We start from the raw sequence: 22,350 nt of genomic DNA, 5'->3' as shown, positions 1-22,350 counted from the left end.
ATTTGTTATATAATGTACAAATGTTAATGAAATAGTTAGAAATGTGGATTCTTCCATCTTCAGTATGTTACAAAACATGTTATCAGCTATTCAGTCCCAGTGTTGGCAGTAAGCGGTACCTACAGTATGTGTTGTGTGACCTGCTCTCTGCTGCTGCTGCTGCTGCTGCTTCTGCCAGACTGCAACAGCCATCTTGACTAAACTATGATGGAAGCAGTCTCCATGGCAACCCCACATTGCAGAATAAAACCCAGAGATGACTGTGTTTTCCTCTCACCCCAAGCCCCACCCTCAACATACTCCCCACCACCTGCATCTCCACAGCAGCCTCCCACAGTGCATCCACATTACAATAGGTTGCCATCTTTTCTTTCATTCATGCCTTTCTGTTATCCTCTTTCTCATTAATCTTTACCTAGAGCATCTATTGACCCATCCCCCCCCACTCCATCCATTGAGCCGTAGTTTGGGCTAATTGCTTTGTTCTTCAAATACCCATTTTGTGCACTTCCATTTTTCCCTTCTACACACAGCCTTTATTATTAGCCTACATATTCCAATAGATTCATCAAGTGTCCTGATCCCAACCCCTATACCGCCACCACCGGACTCCACCCAAATAACTGGAACATCCATACCAGAACAAACAGGACACCCCCTGTGTCTTTGCCTTCTCCTGCACCCTCTCATGTCCCTTCCGTCATCGACTCTACATAGCAATTTCCCTTTTTACAGTTAAAAATGCAAGAAACGGGGGCCTTACAGTATGAGGCATAGGATTTAACATAAAACATGCTGTGAAACATTCCAATCACTGAACTAAAGTCATGGTAAATAGCCTGATTATTATTATTATTCAGAAGTATATTCCTTGTGTCTTTGTACTCGAGTAATTCTTTGCACCCTCTCAATTCAAGGCTTAAAGGTAATAAACTGCATCCTTTGTCCTTTTAAGGGAACTGGGCGGTATCTAAAGAAACCAAACCCCTTTGCACCAGACAGACTCTCCCTCAGTCAGTTCCTGAGATTTGAACTGTTTTGCATATTCCCTACCCCCTCCATATGCCGTTGGGTTCTTCAACTCCTCCCATCAGCCGTCTAACCAATGCTGCATGTAAGCCACTCCCCTAATCTCCTCCTTTCCCTTCTCCTCTTCCTTACTGTCCCCTTCTTCTCCCAGACAGACCCTGCCCTTTCCTTTCTGTTGCCCGGTCTGTGGATTTTGTTGTAGAGGATTGGGACACTGACAATGGGAAGCTTTCGCTACGGCCTGCAATGCTGACACTCCACTCCCTCCTGCTGGGTATTCATGTGAGTACAATCTTGGCTATTCACTTCCTTTTATGATATCATATTTCTGCATTCTCATCTTGTTTGTTCCATCATCTGGATTCCTAAATAATACAATGACTGGGATGAGCGCAGATGAATAATTGATTACTCCATCCCATCTAGCATCTGTGCATTGGTAAATATACATCCAGTCCTCTTTGGTGTGATGTATTCTCTTTTTTTTTTTTTACTCATCTTCATCTGTCAATGAAAACGTAAAGAAAAAGCATTTTATTTCAGCCTTGTGTAAGAGCAACTGTTGCTGCTCTGATTCTTTAATGCTTCCTGAACCAGCCCACACGCTTCTCCATTTTAGCTCCTAGGCAGCCCTGGCTGCCGGCTCTGTAGCAGGTGGGCATCTCTGCTGCAGTCTGAGGGCTGGGCTCTGTAAGCAGGCATACGTGCTCTTTTGTTTAGAGGATTAGTGATCTTTCATTGGTTTTCTGATCTGAATATGTATGGGCTATATTGCTGGGAAGCTGTGTGAGCCACATGTGAATCAGCGTATTGTTTGCTTATGTCATTCTGTGAGCCCTTGTGTGGCATTGTACTGCAGCAACAGCCAATGCATCAGTTTCACACCTCAGGCCTAGACTGTGAGCAGATGCTTCGGTGGTTCCTTATTGGTTGGTCTTCTGTCGTGGAATATAGCTCATCTTTGGTTTGTGTAAAACTATCTCAAAAGTCACATGCTTGATGAGTGCTGTGGATGGAAATGTTTGGCTGGTTTTACTCTGTTGGCTGCCTGCACTGGGTCACAGGGAGGTTGCAGACGGCCCTGGATGCTGTGCCCGAGGGCAGATACTTAGCAGGGCTTACATGTCTGTCTCATGACTTCAGGGTTTCATTCCGTTTGCATGCATGAGCTTGGAGTCTCAGAGGATGTCCAGTATTATGTAGGTAGACAGGGCTGGCAGCACGTGTTCAAGAACTGTGTTACAAACAAGGCTGCTTTGTTGACCGTAACACACTCTTTGTAAATGTTGAACTAATGACAAAGTGTAGTCTGCCAGAATACAAATTGTACCTTCAAAATGACTAGATACAGCCTTTGAAGGCAGACCCTAATTATTGTCCATATCAATATGCTGTGCACCCAGACAAAAGAGCATATAGACCGATTGATAAATGGATTGATTAATCCGTATTATTTGGCCCTGATCAGTGATAGTCATTGATTTAAAGTCAATCTACAGGTTACATCACCCTTGTGTGAATAAGGTCTATGACAGTAACTTTTTTTCTGGGTTTATTTTCTTAACTTGTGCTCTGAAATCAAATGGTACAATCTAAATATGATTGAATTCAATATCAGTTGAAATCATTTATTTGGCTTGTCCTTTAAATTTAAAATGTGTTTTATTAAACGGATTTACTGCGGCATATATGTGTTTGGAACAAATTTCCCATGTAGGACAATACAGACTGAACTGAACTGTAGGTATTAACGTGCCGCACACAGTTAAAGCATATTGTAGTAAATTTAGTAATTTGATAACTTTATTTTAAATCTTTTCAGACTAGGAGCTGTTTGTATCCTGCTCATTATCCTGTATGAACTGTAGGTCTACACTTAAGATTGATCACAGCCGATCATTAGACAATGTAATTTGCCCTCCTTTAAAATGGATTTTCCTGAACCAACCAAAAAGTCAGCACTTTCACTGGTTGAGGGCCTTTTCTTTAGGTTCTGTACGTGAGGCATCATAAGTAGCCGATAACATAACCTCATGAAAAAAGATGTAGTCATAACAGAGATGATATAATGTGCACTGCATACTTAATATTACATGAGACTCTATGAGCAACATTTCCCAGTCTAAGCTTTACATCAGTAATGCCAGGAAAACAACTTCACCATCGTTGCACAAAGATGTAAAGGGTTGATGGTTTATTTCATATTTAAAACTTCAGCAATTGAACTTAAACGTTGCGATTGTTTTTAGTGAACTATGTAGTTTAAACAGTGTTTGGCACTATATAGGGATAAACCCAGATGATGCAGGGCTTCCAGGAAAAACCAAATTACAGCAATGATTAAAGGTTTACCCTGTCAAACATGTTACAGGCCAAAGATTAATGAAGGCTTGACTACTAAGTCAATTATAGTAAACATAAGGCAACACAAATCCCTGTTATTTAGATGTTATAATTCCCACATACATTTTTAAACCCACATACATTTATACCTTTATTATGATTGAGTTGCTTTGTAGAGACCATTATGCCCTGATATAGTGCATTTCATCAAACTAAATATTGTGTCGCTCAGTAAACGCTCATTCCAAAAACCCATCCAGATCATCATACATCAAGATTCACTTGTCTTGTAAAGTCATTCAGAGCTGCAAAGATTAATCGATTAGTCGTTTTTTATGAAAAACAAATACAAATGATCTAAATCAAACTTCTTAAATGTGAATATGTTCTAGTTTCTTCACTCCTCTATGACAGCAAACTGAATATCTTTGAGTTGTGGACAAAACGAGACATTTGAGGATCCACATTTTTCACCATTTGAGGACATTTTATAAACCAAATAACTAATCGATTAATCGAGAAAATAATTATGAGATTAATCAACAATGAAAATATTCGTTAGTTGCAGCCCTAAAGTCATTGACATTCTGTTGTACAAGTTGCGACACCACTAATTCTTCATAGTGCACTCTGACCATTGGTAATCAAACTGTGAAGCAGAACATTGCCGGTGCATTTGCACAGGATAACATGAACAGGACATGATGCGACTATCTGAGTCCCTGTCCCCCGAGTCACTCTATAACTCTTACTGCAGGTGGATAAGGGTCTCAGGCTGGGGCCCGTGTTTGTGCACTGATCGACTTTTTATAAAATCTGCAGTGTATGTTGTGCCTGCAGACACACCGCCTGCATGCCGCATTGTCTTCTGTCAGCCTTTGTAATAGTGGGCTCACTGGGAGGGACACAAATGTCTCCTGACTCCCTTTTGGTGTCAGTGTTGATTAAAACCTCTGCTGACTACTGTTCTTGACATCATGTGGTCACTTTCTCTTGTCTTCTCTCATTAGTTGTCAGATCTTATCAATGTAATGTCTGCAGACAAAAGCATATGAAAGATGGCTACAGTGAGTACAGTACAAGTCAGGGCTGCAACTAATGATTCATCTGTCCATTATTTTCTCAATTGATCCATTAGTTGTTTGGTCTATAAAATGGTGTTCCCCAAAGCCCGAGATGACGTCCTCAAATTTCTTTGACTGTTTTGTCGACAACTCAAAGATATTCAGGTTACTGTCACAGAGGAGAGAAGAAAACTAGAAAATATTCACATTTTAGAAGCTGGAATCAGAGAAGTTTAACTTTTTTTGTTCTTAAAAAAAGACTCAAACCGATTAATTGATCATCAAAATAGTTGATAACTAATCAATTCATCTTTGCAGCTCTACAGTTAGTAATTAATCCTATAGTTTTAAAATGTTAAAATGTACACACTTGGTCGGCAGCTTTTGGCCAGGCATTTGTTAAATATTCAAATATTTTATATATATATATATATCCCTATGCACTCAGACTCAAAATCAGACATAAAATATGAATACTAACACTGAGCACCGTTGTGGATTAGCTAAGCGCCGTGAAAACAATATAACATGAAACAATAGTTGTGTCTTATGTTGAGTCTGTTGTTCTCCAAAGCCTCCTACATTATGGCCACAGACTTTTTTCTTTCATTACGTGAAAAACCAGCGTCACTGCTGTGAGCGGTCTGACAGAGACTGATGCATTGAGACAGATTCCTTCATCCAATGCAGTGAAGTGTAAGGGGAGCTTGTTAGTTTGAGAAGCAAATGTTTCTGTGTGAATAATGATTGATAAGTCATCATCATAGAGCCAGGCACCCTCACTGGCCCCACAACAGCCCCTTAACACTCCCAAAAACACAGAAATGTATTTTGAGAAATGTCTCGTTCTCAGGTTTACAGCCGCCAGCACAAGGCTTCTTTAGATTGTTATTGCTCATACAAATAGGACAATGCAATCAGTCATGCTCGACCTATGTCTGAATTAGATTCAATCAGATATCGCTGCAAATTGACATTATGATCACAAAGCTTTTAAAAAATTTAATTTATGGAGAGTAATGCATCCCTGCGGTGAAGCTAATTTAAAATCTCTGGTACATTACTCTCTCTTCTTTTTTCTCTCTCAGTCAAACAGGTTATTTCTTCATTACAATCTACACACTTCTTTAAAACTTCATCAGCAAAACATCAATCACAGTCAGTAATGGGGAGCTGATTCTAAATCAGATCTAGGCTGGTTCTGCCCAGGCTGGGTATAGGCAGGAACGATTACTGCACGATGACACATGCACAGGGACACAACAGATGTGGATGGAAGCCTAAACTAACAGTCTATATTTAAACACAATCTTGACAGCACGTCATCGGGGTGGCCAACACTTCCTACTACAGGTCGCTGAGACTTTCGCCCATGTTTACCGGAGCAACACACAGCTGCCTGCTGAAATAAACATTTGGAAAACTCTCTAGCCTGAAGTCTCTTACTCTGAAGTCCTCTCTGCTGTGACTCATACAGCAGCCATCACAGATGAGTTATTAGAAATAATTGTGCGTATAATATAATCCAACACAGGTTCATAAAGTAGTAAACCGATGATACTGAAACAGCCTCTTACTCACACAGGGGAAGAGGAAGGGAAGGGTTTAAATACGTTTTATGGCCCTTGAAGTGCAAACATCCTGGAATCCTAAGTAATCACCGTTTCATTTCTCAACTTTCAGTGGAATCATATAACAATGATATGACTGTAGTAGAAATCTAATGGATAAGCTTTGAACATCAGTTTGATTATTGTCTATGGGATTTTGCATGCATTTGAAGTATCATGATATGTCAGAGATACCATAAAATGTCTTCATTAATGTTATAATGATGATTTCAATGATCAGTGATCCTACCCAGCCCCAAAACCATTTTTGTATTATCAGCCAAGTTTTCAAGATCAAATTACTTATTAGCAATAACATTTCTTTCTAGAAGTACTTAGTCAAGACCATATATGTTTAAAAACATAAGGTTGATTTTATTCTGTGGATTTATTTTTATAAACTGTCCCCTTAAAGAAAATACATGTTTAAATTCATATTCATATTGTTTTCTGCATCACACTTTAGGAGTACCCTGACTTACCCAAGAGGTAATATTTTGATATTTAGGGTCTTTCTATGGAATCTTATGAAATAGGTCTCATATATAATCAAATATAAAAACTGTCGGTGATTATCTATTCATTCTGACCCTTTGGGGGATTCTAAACAGGACGTTTTCTTATCCACAAAAGATAACATTAAATGTCTTTCTTTTATTCATTACACTTACAACATGAACTGTACTAGCAGTCATGACTAATTACTTTTTGTATTGTAGGGAAAACCTCCTTCAGAGTGATCATTTGCAGAACGACTGGCAGCTCTTTAGTCCAAGTTCACAACTACAAGCAGCACTTTAGTGAGAGGTGAAGAGCGGGGCATGGCTTCCTGCCCTCCTGCAGCAGAAAAACTCCAAGCGTAATAACGTTTTCTCTGAATGTGAGAAAACGTTGCTGAAATCCATTGAAACCATTCATATTAGACGTCCCCGTCTTCAGCACACAAACAACTCACTAGGGCTGTGCAATTAATCAAATTGTAATCGTGATTACGATTTTGGATTGATCACAATAACAATGTAATCCAAAAAGATTGATTATTTTGCATATTACGTTTTGCAAGTAAACTCTTATTTTGTCTTGTCTTTTAAATATAAAAACAAAGGTTGAGACGGGAAAAGTATTAACCCTCATATTGTCTTTCCGTCGGCCATATTTTGACAATTATCAACACTTTATTGAAGCTTTTTTGTCGCTTTTGACTTAATTTTTAATGCTTTTCTCTGACAATTTCTGTGTTTTTTGGGACCCTTTTTTCAACGGTTTTAACGCTTTGGAGGCTTTCTTTGACACTTTCGACGATTTCCTACCTACTCACATGCTGTCCTATGGTTTGCCTGTTTGTAAAGCATAAAGTATAAATTATTAGCCAATTCTGTGTTACATCTAGGCTTCTAGCCAACTTCATTCAGTTATTTTTGGGAAATTTGGTTGAAAGAGACCCAGATTTCTGATTTAGAAACGGGTCACGTTTGACCCGAGGAAAACAGAAGGGTTAAGGGAAATGTCACAGTTTAAGGTGTTTTCACTATTTCTTAAATTCAATCATTTCAACTTCTTTCCAAAAGTCAATAAGTAATCGTGTCAAATAATTGCGATTTCAATATTGACCAAAAATAACCGTGACTATGATTTTGTCCATAGTCGAGCAGCCATACAACTCACCTGTAGTATATGTAGTATATGATTCCTCCCTATAGTCTGGTCTGTGGTGGACAAGCATCGCCTGTAACTGCTTCCCTGGTGGTAACAGCATTTGAGTAGTGTGTCAGGCCAGGCTTCTGTGAATGTATGTGCAGTGTTTGCTTTAATTCAGATTTGAGTTGACTGGGTGTGATGGAGTCATCAAGTCTGGCAGACACAAATCCAGATGGCAGACAGGACCTGACCCTGCAGGAGGACATTAAGCCACTTAGCTGTAATTCAGGGTGAGAGTGGCACGAGACGCTTTGCAGTCAAACAGCCAAATTTACAAACGACGTTCACATTCCGTGGATTGTCTGCAGGCGTCTCTCTAGTACAGAGGAAACACAGTTGCATACTGACTTGGAAAACTGACCTCGTCTGTATGAAGTGCTGATCATGCAGTTTCCGTGACAGAGCCGTGAAGAGCATCTCGTCACATGCTGCTTCAAACGTTACAAGAAACTGCAGATTTAGCTCTCTACTCTGTACTCTGCTGTCACTAATACTGTATTTCTTATATTTCTGTCAGATCTATTTTTAATCTCTCAACTGATGAATCACTTCTGTTATTTTTAGGTTTGTCAGTCTTCTGAAGATTTAACTATATTACACTATACTATACTATTTTATAGAACATATCATTTATATTTAGGCTTGTAAAGTTCTATATTTAAATCTGCAATTATTTAATCAATGTTATTTTTGTCTTTTTTGTTTATTATTCAGTGCATTTTTCGCTCACATTACTTAGCTTTTCTCTAAGCACATACACGGCTACCCAGAGCTGCTGTGAGTGGGAGAAAGATCCTCTTTCTGTGGTGAGGCGAGTGGGAGGAACTGAGCCGAGGGCTGCTGAGAGAACGGACAGGCGGGGAGGAATAGACAGGCAGGGAGGAAGGGAAGGGGGGGGGACTGTTGCAACCCAAAAGGCAGCAGCTAGCTAGCCGAGAGGGGAGGAGCCTGAGGGCTTTGGCTCCTCAAGCTTCCTCCTGATGTCACCGTTCAGCTGCTGCAATTCAGAGTCCATGTGAAGGGAAGACAGTCCAGGCAGGGGAGGGCTTTTGTAGGGGAGACAAGAGGAGGGGGAGGCAGAGCGAGGTCGGGGAAGGGCTGGCCGTTTGGACAGTGAAAGGGGGAGGCAGAGTAACTTAGCAAGGAGCAACAATGAGGCCTACATGCCTGAGAAAATCCCCATCTGCAAGACGTCTGTGACTGAGAGCAGGCCCGCTGATGCTATGAGTGCATTTATGTGGTTTTACTAAAAGAGAGAGAGAGGAGAAAAAAGAGAGGACAATAGAAAGAAAGAAAATATATGAAGGGAGGGGAAGAGAGAGGGGAATGTGGGGTGGTGAGCTGTGAGCAGATCTGGAATGCCATTGTTAGAGCTCGCTGCTCTGTGTTGTAGAGAGGGACAGCTGCCTCTGAGGCCGGCCTGCTTGTGAGACAGGCAGCCCAGTTCACCGGGAATGTTCTCCCTACAGACAGACAGACAGACAGACAGACAGGCACAGACAGACATACAGGCAGACAGACAGGCAGGCACAGACAGACAGACAGGTGGTGCCTACCTCAACCAGCTGGGAGTTAAGGAAAGGAACTAGGAGGAATTTGGGGAGTGGCGTTTTAAAGCTTCCTCTTTCCTCTCCTTACTCTCAAAGAAAAGGGGCCAAGCTATATTAGTCAGGGCAGAGGCGAAAGGCAGAGTGGGGGGCTTTAGCTCTTGATGCTAGGTGAAGTGCAGGCCTGATGGTTAGCCTTCTGCAGGCCAGACTGAGAGAGCAGTTGTGTAGATGCAACTTCAAAGGAGAAATTACAAACCTTGCTGTTGGAAAAGTGGCTGAAAGATGAGGCGAGGCTGAAGAATAGTACAGTCATAGGGCTGTGACGCATCAAGAGGTGATGGGTGAGTTGACTTTGCCTTCTAAGGAATAGTTTGAGTGTATCTTCTTAGCATTTAATTAGATCTAGATCATGGCTCTTAACTGGGATGTTAACAATTGCAGGTATGCAACATTACAGTCAATAGTGAGTCTTGCAATGATGTTTCACAGTTACTGATAATTCATTACATTTTTATCCACAAGGCTGTTTTTAGGACAAAGATAGGATCCTGTCTCATTTAAGGTTGGAGTTTAGATTTGTCTTTTTGCAGTTGAATCAAGTCAAACATGATGGTTCTTATGTTTCACTGCTCTCAGGCTCACATTGATTATATTAGCACTACAACTTCATGCATATCACATATCTCTGAATGTAAGTAGATTTCACCTTTTCATATACATACACATACATTTACATACAGTTTTTATATTATTTGTTCATGAAGTGGTTTTTAGTATATTTAAGATATTCTTTTCCAAATTCGAATGACATCGTTCCTTAAATTTTCATATAAGTACTAAATTCCATCTCTCTAATTAAATTCGATGAAGTGGATGGAGAGCATTCATTCAAGAGGCACAATGCGATGTTAACGTTATTAGGGGATGTTGCATGACAGACATGGTGACAACAAGAGCAGCATCTGAAATGAAGTGAAAACTACAAAAAGCCAGTGGCTAATGACATGCACTCTACAAAGTTGTGTCTCAGTTACCCGATAAAAGGTGTCTTAAGCCGCTTTTTGACCGCAGGAACTTCAACCACAGGGACCAGGGTGTAAATCAAGGCCCGAGGACCTTTTCATGGGTCTTTTTACCCCCCAAAAGTTCCTGATCTGAGGGTGGTACTTTCTGAAAGTACAGGAACCTTCGGGGTGGGGTTTGCAGAGATTACCGTCATTGATTGGTCAAACACACAGCAACTCAGCGACTGCTTCATTCATAGAACTAGGAATAATAATAATGTATACTATAATATATTAATCCCCAAGGGAAATTACAATGTTTTCACTGTGTTGTTATTCCACACAGGCCTGAATTACACACACATGGTCAATACCTATACATGCACTAATGAGTGGGGGAGGCTGCCCATGGAAAGGCGCCCCGAGCAGTTGGGGGTTCAGTGCCTTGCTAAAGAGCACCTTGGCAGTGCCCAGAAGGTGAACTGGCACCTCTCCAGCTACCAGTCCACCACTATACTTTGGTCTGTATGGGGACTTGAACCAGTGACCCTCCGGTTCTCAACCCAACTCCCTACAGACTGAGCTACTGCTCTCACAATGTCTGTTTATGACCATTTTATGACGAGGAGGGAGAATATATCTCTTTGTTTGATAACATTAAAAGTAAAGTTGGCTTTTTCTTGGCTTCCTGACTCAATTTAAAAAAAGACAGCGAGATCAAAAAGAGGGAGCAAGTAAGCTTGGGCAAGCGAAGACAGAGAGCGGAGGAATGGAGCTGTGAACGAAAGAATCAAAACTTTATTTTGGTGATGCTGAACCAAAAAATAACCAAAGAAGCCTTAGAAGAAAACTTAAGGAGCTTAAATTCTGATTGTGTACAGCCAAATTAAACAGAAATACTTTGTAATGTTACAATACAAACGAGCTAACTACCTAACCAGACCAATGGCTGAAACGTCTTTAACATTGCATGAAATAGATTGATGCTGTTTTGTAAGCAATATTTATGGATCACATTAAAGCAGTGTGCTTGTATTTTTACAACATGTCATTGGCAAACTGAGATAATCTGTGCTTGACCCAGTGATACAATTTCATGTAACAGCAACAACCATCTGAACAGAGAGCCAGCAGGCATCCACCTATCATCTGCAATTTTAACGAATGTTAAACAATAAAACAGCGGACTTTGTTGTGTATGGTCAAATATTGCCAGGAATCAGACAAGATGCATTAAGCATGTTTTTGTTAACAGCATATTTATATACACACATATTCTACACTTCAAACTCCACTGTAAACACAGACATGTTGGCTCCCAGACTGCATAGTTGTCGGGGCTGAGAGTTCTGCCCCGCAAAGGGATAATCACATGTAATCATTTTTCTTCCACTGCATTAGCGTATTAGAGTTTTCATTTATAAAGTCACATAACCTCTGGCTATACGGGTGTTTGTGAAAAAAGACGCTCATCCCATACTGATGCAGTTTAATAAGAAAGGGAGAGCATACAGTGGCAGCAGAGGTTTTTTTGTTAACAACATTAAGACTCATTTCTTCCTTCGCTCATGCTGATGGTAAGCGAACACGCCCTCCTCACTCTCTTTGAACGTTTCCTCTAGGCTTTCTTGACCTTAGTCCTGTTTCTTCACCCTGTGTGTGCAGGTTAAGCGGTTCCTGTGCCCTCTTTGAATGTCCGTCACCATGGCTAAGCGTGAGACCGGCAGCACCAGCCCTGTGGTCAGGCAGATAGACAAGCAGTTCCTGGTCTGCAGCATTTGTTTGGACCATTATCACAACCCCAAGGTCCTGCCCTGCCTGCACACCTTCTGTGAGAAGTAAGCTCTGAACCAATCAATCCAACTTTATTTGTACAGCACCTCTCAAAAAATGCAGTTCAACGTGCTTTACAGATGACTGATTAATTAATACTGCAAGATTAGTATGGCATTAGAAAATAAAAAAGTAAAACAATGGGAGACAATTAAAGAGAAAACAATATAAGATAAAAAATCTAATTAGAGCCATAAAAGATTTGAAATCAAATTTTAAATATGAGACAGATTTTACCCATTTTAGGCTGATGTACCAGAATTTGTTTGTTTCTATATTATGCGTAATTCAGAAAGTGAGCACATAAGAAAAGACATAAATCGTTTAGTGTACTATAATGTTTCTTTGTATTCCCTCTGCCTGCAGTAAGCTCTTTATTTGGGATGCATTTAAGGGATGTTTAAAAGGATTTCAAAATGATGTGTAATGACCCCAAATCACACCACTAGGCCAGCTATTTTGTCATCATTGTGGCTTCTGCATGATGTAAGGCACCAGCCACTCTGAGGTTGGCCCCAATAAAACAGACAGCATTCTTTATGGCACGCCATTGTTGGCAGCAAGCACCAATTTCCACAGAGACAGATAGTCTATTATTTAAATAATTTGATGCTCTCTGTTGTGCCGAGCCAAAAGGAGCAGAATCTTATTGTCTTCTAAGCAAGTCTAAAAACAACAGTTTTGCTCTTTTACACCCTGTGACCTGGAGTAGGTGCTACATTGCAGCTTCAGCCCTCACAGTCATTTCTTTAACATCTTGTCTCTCTGTAGATGTCTACAGAACTACATCCCTCCCCAGTCTTTGACGCTGTCCTGCCCAGTGTGCAGACAGACCTCCATCTTGCCAGAGAAGGGTGTGGCAGCCCTGCAGAACAACTTCTTCATCACAAACCTAATGGAGGTGTTACAGCGAGACCCAGAGTGCAGCCGACCCGAGGCCTGCAATGTTCTGGAGTCAGCCAGTGCAGCGACGGCCTGTCAGCCCCTCTCTTGCCCCAATCACGAGGGCAAGGTAAGCTAAAACAAAAGGACAGAGGGTGTTACATAGTAGTTCAGATCTATCGGAGATCACCCACAAGCTCATGACAGCACTGTCTACTGCAAGATCTCATGAAATATTTCTTTCTTATATGGGTTTGAATTTATAAGCAAATGTAGCCACAGAAATGTGATGCTCAGTTGTCTTGTGCTCCTCTGCGCCATCTGCAGGTGATGGAGTTTTACTGCGAGTCATGTGAAACAGCCATGTGTCTGGAGTGTACAGAAGGGGAACACAGGGAACATGTGACAGTTCCTCTGAGGGATGTGCTGGAACAGCATAAGTCAGCGCTAAAAAATCAGCTGGACGCTGTGCGCAACAGGTAGGATTTTCAGCGCTTTAATCCATAATCAAGTATGTGATTGCATTTGGAAGATCTTGGATGTGTTGGAAATACAAAGAACGCTAATGTGAAAGTATTATTCTGTGTTCATCTACTCTGCTTTTTTTCTGGCAGGCTACCTCAGCTGACGGCTGCCATTGAGCTTGTGAATGAGATCTCCAAGCAGCTTACAGAGCGGAAAAACGAGGCAGTGACCGAAATCAGTAACACTTTTGACGAGCTGGAGAAGGCCTTACACCAACGCAAGACCGCTCTCATTACTGAGGTGGAAAACATCTGCAGCACTAAGCAGAAGGTCAGAGGTCTTTCGGATTTCCCTTTTTTGTAATCGAGAAATCGTTGAGGGGCGGCCCCCATTTCCAGTGACATTGAGTTAAATTACAATAATAGAAACAAAACAACAACACAGAAAAGAAGCGACACCATAAGAAAAATAGAAAGACACTAAACTTTTTGAATTGGACAAATGATTTGATAAATACATTAGGATAATAAGGATGCAAAAGAAAGTACAAGCATGTCAAGCAGTTACAGAATTTCTAAATTGTGAAAAAAAGGCACGAAGTGAGTTGATTTTAAGAAAGTTCTGTAATTTGTTCCAGGGGTCAGTTGTATAAAGTTAAAAGCAGTTTTTCCAAGTTCAGAGCAAATCCCTCTGAGTAACACAGAAGTTCTGTAAGGGAGTGTGGTAGTTTTCCAACAAGGGCCTTATAGTGGATACAGAGATACCACTGAGTATCACGTCTTTCTTGGAGAGAAGACCACCCAACACTTTTATATAAAATACAATGATGTGTACCATAGACATGACCGGTTATGAATCTCCAGGCAGAGGGATAGACTGAGTCCAAAAATGTAAGAGTTGAGGAGGATGCGTGTCTATAAATCACATCACCATAGTCCAAGACCGACATGAAAACTGCTTCAACAACCCTTTTCCTACAAAACATGGGAAAGATGCTTTTATTTCTGTACATATATAGCCAACTTTCTGCCTAAATCGGCACACAAGATTATCAATGTGAAATTTGAAAAGGAGCTTTTCGTCAATCCAGATGCCGAGATTTTTATATTCTGTAAATCCGTTCATAGTGGAAATATTAAGGTTAGTATAATCTATAGCTCTGGCTCTGGAAAATAGCATAAAAAGTTTCCACATTTTAGTACAAGCGCCACTGACTGTCTGCCTCTGTCTCTTCGGACATTCCCAGGTGCTTCAAGCCCAGCTGACCTCTTTGCTTCAGGGCAAAGAGAACATTCAAAGCAGCTGCAACTTCACCGAGCAGGCCCTGAGCCACGGGAGCGCCACAGAGGTCCTGCTGGTCCAGAAGCAGATGGGCGAGCGGGTCAGTGCCCTGGCACGACACACGTTTCCTGAGCATCCCCACGAAAACGGACATCTGGAATGCCAGGTAGAGACGGACGGACTGAGGCGCTCCATTCAGAACCTGGGAGTCCTGATCACAACAGGGACCGTAGGCCACACCAGTGTCGCCACCGGCGAAGGCCTGCGGCACGCACTGGTCGGCCAGCACACTACTGTCACAGTCACTACTAAAGACAAGGACGGAGAGCTAGTGAAGACTGGCAACGCCGCTCTGAGGGCAGAGATCATCTCAGCCGACGGAGTGTGCACTGAAGCCGAGGTGGCGGACAACAAGAACGGCACCTACGAGGTCGGATACACCATCCGCTCAGAGGGAGAGTTCACCTTCTCTTTGCTGCTGTACGAACAGCCCGTGAGGGGGAGTCCGTTCCGTTTGCGCGCTGTCAAGCCGTCGGACGTCCTGCAGTCGCCAGACGACGTGAAGAGAAGGGTGAAGTCCCCGAGCGGAGGAGGAGGTCACGTTCGACAGAAGGCTGTGCGCAGACCCTCCAGCATGTACAGCACCACCAAGAAAAAGGAAAACCCGATAGAGGATGAGCTGATCTACAGAGTGGGTGGGTGAACCTGCTGTTAATTCTGGTTACTACTGACTGAGAGCTGTAGGACGGTGTTTCTCTAGAGCACACTTGCAAGATGCAGAGTATTAGGTTTTAGAGCTCTTTTGCAGCACACAGTTGTTTCCTGTCCGTTCAAACTGTTAAAAATCACCACTGAGGTGCCCTTGAGCAAGGCCCTTAACCCCAAAAAAATAAAAAATGCTCCAGTGGAGCTGCTCTGTGGCCAGCAGATCAGACTATGGTTGTACTGGGCAGCTTCCAGGTATGAATGTGTAATTCTGTAAATGGGACAGGTCGTTGTTGCCATAGAGAATTTGTTCTCAATCGACTTATATATATAAATAAAGGTTAAATAAAAAAATTAAATAAAAATGCAAGTAAAAGCTAAACCTTTTAAGAGATATTCCAAGCAAAGTACAGCAGATTTGAATTGTGTATGATGTTTACACACGCATAACACTGAAGTAGCCTGATGTCTTGTTGATATGACAGGAACAAGAGGGCGAGATAAAGCCGAATTCACTAACCTACAAGGCATCTCCACCTCCAGTAATGGACGGATCGTGGTGGCCGACAGCAACAACCAGTGTATACAGGTCAGTGGCGTCCTCTAGAGCTGAATAAGAAATGTAATGAGTTATTTAATTGTTAAGTGAATTTTGTCTTTTCCTAGGTTTTCACAAATGAAGGCCAGTTTAAGATGAGGTTTGGGGTCAGGGGCCGTTCACCAGGGCAGCTGCAGCGCCCCACAGGGGTCACAGTGGACATGAACGGGGACATTATTGTAGCAGATTACGACAACAGATGGATTAGCATCTTCTCTTCGGATGGCAAGTTCAAGGTGAATGGTCACAGCCAGGAATAACCAGCATTTTCACTGCACCAGTGGTAGAATGTAATTAAGTACATTTAGTCAAGTACTGCACTTAAGTACAAATGTTGAGGTACTTGTACTTTACTTGAGTCTTTTCTTTTCATGCCACTTTCTACTTTTACTCCGCTATACAGAGAAATATTGTACTCCACTACATTCATCTGTTACAGCTTTAGTTACTTTACAAATTAGAATGTTTGCACACAAAACACATGTAGTTTATAAAAGATTATATTTTATATTATTGAAATGATTAACCGATTAAAGACTCACTAAGAAGTGTTTTGATTGTTTTCCAGTTTCTGAGATGTGAGGATTTTTCTGAATTAAGTACTTTTACTTTTAATACTTTAAAGGTCCCATGGCATGGAAATTTCACTTGATGAGGTTTTTTAACATTAATATGCATTCCCCAGCCTGCCTATGGTCCCCCAGTGGCTAGAAATGGTGATAGGTGTATACCTATCACCATCACCAGAGAGAGACATCATGGCTTTCAAACGAGCAAAGTGGCAGTTGGTCAAGGCCACACCCCCACCCTCCACCTTGCCCCCCCTCTCTCCTCCTCAATAGCTACAGACACAGAAATGGCACATACTAAGGAAAGCTCATTGTGGGACTGGCTCTAGTGGCTGTAATTCTGCACCAAGGCTGAATTTCAGGAAAGAGACTTCAGATACAGTATTAGGGGACCACTAAGGTCTATATAAAAGAGACTTCAGATACAGTATTAGGGGACCACTAAGGTCTATATAAAAGAGACTTCAGATACAGTATTAGGGGACCACTAAGGTCTATATAAAAGCATCCAAAGAGCACCATGTCATGGGACCTTTAAGTACACTTTCCTGATGATACTTACATACTTTACTTACTTACAACATTTTCAATGTAGGGCTTTTACTTGTAACAGAGTATTTTTATAGTGTGGTTTTAGTACTTGTACTTAAGTAAAGGATCTGAAAACTGCATCCACCACTGCACTGCACAGATTCATTAATGTTCCACTGAATTACTAACATGTGCCCTCTGGCTGTCGCAGAACAAAATTGGAGCTGGGAGACTGATGGGACCCAAAGGTGTGGCTGTGGATAAGAATGGACATATCATCACAGTTGATAATAAGTCCTGCTGTGTCTTCATCTTCCAATCAAATGGGAAGCTAGTGACAAAGTTTGGAGCCAGAGGAACATCGGACAGACACTTTGCAGGTACTGTGTAATCCTTAGTACCAGTACCTATGATCATTTCATTAATTATGTCTCTTACATGTCTCTTACATGCTTTTATGTATCAGGGCATGTAGTTAGGCCAGATTTACGGATTTTATTTATGTTTTATACTTGGAATGTTGATTTCTAAACTTTATGAAGAAAAAAATCGCACATCCAACAATTCTTCTATGCAGGTATGTTGGAAAATATCACGTTAGACTTAAAAAAGGAAGATCCCGCACTCTGCAAGGAGAGGATTCCCTCATGACGAAGGTCCAGAGGGGTTTCTTTAATAAATTGTAATGCTGAGCAAGAACAGAGTGCGGGATCTTCCTTTTTCAAGTCTAATGTTGATTTGTACAAATCTCATTTATTAATAAGTGTATCATCATCTCTATGCACCCATTAATTTCAGAGTCTAAAGAATGTAAGCCTGTATAGCTGCTTGTTTAATTATAGACATCACTGCACAGGTAAATTCCTTACTATTGCATTAATACTCTTATACTGTAAACATGCACCTGATCATCATAGTGCAACACAGAGGTGTACAGAGGCAAAAGTTCTTAATGCACACTAATGCATGAAAATGATGTGAGGACGGTCTTCCTGTCTTTGCCTTTCACTGAAATTTGGGGAGAACAAAACCTTCTGTTAATAGGATTTGCTTGCTTTACTGGAATCCCTTGTTGATATGGCTTCAGTTGATGCACAGAGAGCAGTATTTCAGTTGAAACTCACCCGTACTTTCAATTTAATTTCTCACTTGGACCTTTTCTTTTCTTTTAGAAAAAAGTGGTGCAAACATTGCACTGGAACAAAAGCTTAGTAAATCTGGCCCTGTTTTCAGTAAGTAATGAACTCCCTGTGAATGTGAACGCAGGAAATCAAACTGTTCTTTTTACATGTTCGATGCATCAGTTGTGTCATGTCTCACTTGTTGTCCCACGTCCACTCTCCGAGTGTCTTTGTGTCCTGTGTGTCCTGTAGTCCAAAAATAGTGTGGAACTTCCTGTCGCGTGTTGTAAAGCAGTGGATGACTCATCTTTCCTCTCTTTCCCTCTCTGTCCCCTCTGCTGCTTCCAGGTCCTCACTTTGTGGCCGTAAATAACAAAAATGAAATTGTGGTAACAGACTTTCATAACCATTCAGTCAAGGTATGGCTTTTTGCAAGTGTGTGTGTGTACATTATTTAATTGTAGTGAACCTGCATTGGAAGTATTGTGAATAAATGGCTTACAGAAAAAATATCTATACTTGAATAATTTGGAACTTGCCAAAGCTACAGTACAGTGTCTTTGCTCTGCGCTGCTTACCTTTTTTTTTCTTTTTTACAGTCAATTTAAATTCAGTTATCTGAATTTAAATGAAGTGCTAAGGGTACTTATAAATGGTCATGGCTGCCATTCATTTACCCATTCATTTACCCATTCTTAAAACAATAAAAAAATAAAACAGCAAGCAATTTAAAATTGCTCAGTTTCAATGAAACAAGAAAATCCATCAAACATAAACATTAGAAAACATAAAAAAATCTTTTAGATCATTTAAGCAATATGATTTGTAACCTGTTTTCCTTAACGTATCTGTATTATGTGTGACAACAGAGTGTCATGTTCCTATTATCTTTCCTGTTTAATTTCTCCTGCAGGTGTACAATGCAGATGGGGAGTTCCTGTTTAAATTTGGCTCCCACGGAGAGGGCAACGGCCAGTTCAATGCTCCGACAGGCGTGGCTGTGGATGCCAATGGAAATATCATCGTTGCCGATTGGGGCAACAGTCGGATCCAGGTTAGCTTGAGAGAACTGGATCTCATCCAATGCAGAGAGCACATTTGTAAGTACATCTCTTAACTCACCTTTTCCCCCTGTGCCGTGTTACCATTCAGGTGTTCGACAGCTCAGGGTCCTTCCTGTCCTACATCAACACGTCAGCGGACCCCCTTTACGGCCCCCAGGGCCTGGCCCTCACGTCTGATGGTCATGTGGCGGTGGCGGACTCTGGGAACCACTGCTTCAAGGTCTACCGCTACCTGCAGTAGAGACCGGAGACGGCCATCTTCACCACTGCGAGCACTGACAACGACACAGCCAATGTATTCCCCCCCCTGGTTGCAATGACCTTTCCAATACAGCCTTTTGATGTGCACATCAGCTGATCTCCCGGATATAATTAAGTGTGTGATCATGAGTTTACCTTCCTTTATGATGTGTATTGAAGGTTGTTTTTAAAGTTGGATAATGTAGCATCCTTGTAATGGACATAAAGCTATGGACGGGTTTTAGAGAGGTGGCAAAAACAGTTTTTGTGTGTTGTACGCTGTTGATGGTATTATTAAATCACACTTTCTATGAGACAGGACAGGGTAGGATTTAGATTAAAGTATTTAATGAGCCATAACTTGTCCAAATGCATGACGTTTTCTTTTATCTTAATGCCTAGGCAACAACACAGTGTACCCATCGGTTGCTTTTCTCATAAACTAGTTAATGCTTACAGTGAAATGAACAGCGCTACGCTTCTCCAGCAATGGAATGTAAAATTTCTCACATACAAATGTCACCACCATCTGTGCATTGATTTGCTGTATGTACTGTATATACATAAATGTATATTGTGTATATTAGATCACTCTGTATGTATGTGCTTTTGAAACACACAGCCGTTTGGCTATTCAGAGAGCAGCAGTCAAAGGATTCCAGGATTTTAAACTTGTGTGTATGGCAGCTGTTAAAAAGTGTGCTTTAAAAACATACCCAGCACATGCTTAATAGAAGAAGAGTGTCATATTTATTAATGTAAGCAGCACAATAATCATTTTTGTTAATATCTGTTGTTTCAAAAGGAAAAAAAAACAAAAGGAAAAAAAATGCTAATTTATTTTATTTTATACACTAGCTCAGCAATTACAAATTATTTTTCTAAATTGATGTGCTTTTTTTTCTTTAGAGCTTCACACTTTATCCCTTTACCTTAAAGGGAAATTTCACCTTTAAGCAGAATTCAGCATCCAACCCCCCTCCCTCCCACACACACACACACACACACACACATCTGGAAACATTTGATCAGTGTTTGTGCATATTAGCAGCTTTGTCTCAAAGCTACAAATCCGTCTTTGTTTTCATCTGGGATTCCTATTAAAAAAAAGTTTTCTCTGTTCAGAACAAATGGCTAAAGATTAGAGCTCATAGAATGAGTGTTATGCCTTTAACAATTAAAGAGCTTTATTCATTGAAGTGCTAAGAGTTATGAACCAGAAAGAATACACATATCTCAGGAAATCCATCCAAATTAGACCAGCATGTCAATGGAACAACTTTCAATATATAGTTTTTAATTCTTTTGATAGTATCACATATCAGAGACGTTGGGAGCTTTGTGAGGAAACTGTTAATTGGTGCAAATGTAGTCTGGATCCAAGGCCACAAAAATGATCGGGATGGAATATGAATTCTGTTTTACTGTGTTTTTGTGTGTGTGTGTGTGTGTGTTTTTTATGTTTTTAGCTTTCACATAGAAAACAGTTGACACAAAACACAAAATGATTATATGAGGACATTTCTATTGGATAATATTTGCCAGCAAACTCATCCACGCTTTAGAACACTCTCGCCTATGATACTGTTGAGTTTCTGCCTGCACTACATTAAGCCATGACTCCCAAGGAAACCCCTGTAGCAGTAGAGCTGTTGCTGCTCTTGCTCTCCCTGGTGTTCATTCTGTGTAATGTCATAAGACAACCTAGACCAGGTGCAGGAAGAAAGCTACTTCCTGGTCCGACATAATTACCCACAGCACTGTGCTTAACTCCCTCACACCCACATTCACCCTCCCCAGGGTAGAGATTTTCCAAGCTACAGAATATGACCTAATTTCACCAGTGAAGTCAAGCAGGAAGCTTCTCTTTTTCATGCACCTGATCTGCTGTTTGACTCGTTGCCAAACAGGAGCCCAGACATCGTGAAACTTTTTTCAGACGTGTCTGAAGCATTTTACCCTATGCTGTGTCACACCAATACAATTTTGTTTTCACTATGAATATGCACTGGTAATAAAAGCACATGGTTTACTGAGATGTTGTATATGTATGTAACTACTCATCATGATTGACTTGCACTGAGGGGGATTGGATCTGTGTCTAACATAATCACTGAACGGTGGTAATGAGGAAATGATGAGTAAAGTAGGCACAGTGGGTCCACTTTTTGGTTTACAGTAAGCAGACTTGGAAAAAAGGAAAATCCCGCACTCTACTTGGGATCTTCGTCAAGGTCCAGAGGGACCGAAAAGTTAGTTTCTTCAATAAATTGTGACACTGGGCGCCTGGGTGGCTCACCTGGTAGAGCACGCACCCATATATAGAGGTTACTCCTCGACGCAGCGGCCGCAGGTTCGACTCCGACCTGCAGCCCTTTGCTGCATGTCATTCCCCCTCTCTCTTCCCCTTCATATCTTCATCTGTTCAATGAAAATAAAGGCCGAAAAAGGCCCCAAAAATAATCTAAAAATAAATGGTGATGCTGTAAGAAGAGCAGAGTGCAGGATTTTCCTTTTTTCAAGTCTGTGATATTTTCCAACACAACTGCACAGAAGAATTGTTAAATGTGCGAAATGTTTCCAGTGGTTTACAGTGAGCACGATTCATTTTTTCTCCACAAATTCATAATCCTGAAATGAATGAGCAACCTCTGAACAGTTTGTAGCTTAGTGTACATTTTTTTATGGCCTTGCACCTCTCTTCATAGAAGTCCTTATAAATAGCATTTTAACATAAAAGGGGCTGATACTCAATTGGATCAA

At 41.0% G+C, this 22,350-nt stretch overlaps 1 protein-coding gene across 3 annotated transcripts; it reads left to right on the top strand.

Annotated features, from left to right (window-relative positions):
* The first annotated feature begins 329 nt into the window (after nt 1-329).
* On the top strand, nt 330-21,623 carry LOC114552706 (tripartite motif-containing protein 3). Of its 3 annotated transcripts, none has more exons than XM_028573710.1 (13): nt 331-1,311; nt 11,964-12,136; nt 12,903-13,143; nt 13,341-13,492; nt 13,628-13,808; nt 14,725-15,454; nt 15,950-16,053; nt 16,131-16,298; nt 17,374-17,542; nt 18,335-18,394; nt 18,632-18,702; nt 19,197-19,337; nt 19,436-21,623. In XM_028573710.1, exons 2-13 carry the CDS (start codon nt 11,991-11,993, stop codon nt 19,586-19,588), a joined length of 2,316 nt encoding a protein of 771 aa, XP_028429511.1. In that variant the 5' UTR covers nt 331-1,311; nt 11,964-11,990; the 3' UTR covers nt 19,589-21,623. The 3 variants fall into 3 exon arrangements, with proteins under 3 accessions (XP_028429513.1, XP_028429511.1, XP_028429512.1); XM_028573711.1 differs by lacking the exon at nt 331-1,311 and adding an exon at nt 9,050-9,635; XM_028573712.1 differs by lacking the exon at nt 18,335-18,394 and having other exon boundaries at nt 330-1,311.
* Nucleotides 21,624-22,350: the final 727 nt, after the last annotated feature.

This window comes from Perca flavescens, chromosome 3 (assembly GCF_004354835.1).
Source record: "Perca flavescens isolate YP-PL-M2 chromosome 3, PFLA_1.0, whole genome shotgun sequence".
Lineage (NCBI taxonomy): Eukaryota > Metazoa > Chordata > Actinopteri > Perciformes > Percidae > Perca > Perca flavescens.
The sequence above is the reverse complement of the archived record's forward strand: the minus strand, read 5'-3'. Positions and strand labels throughout refer to the sequence as shown.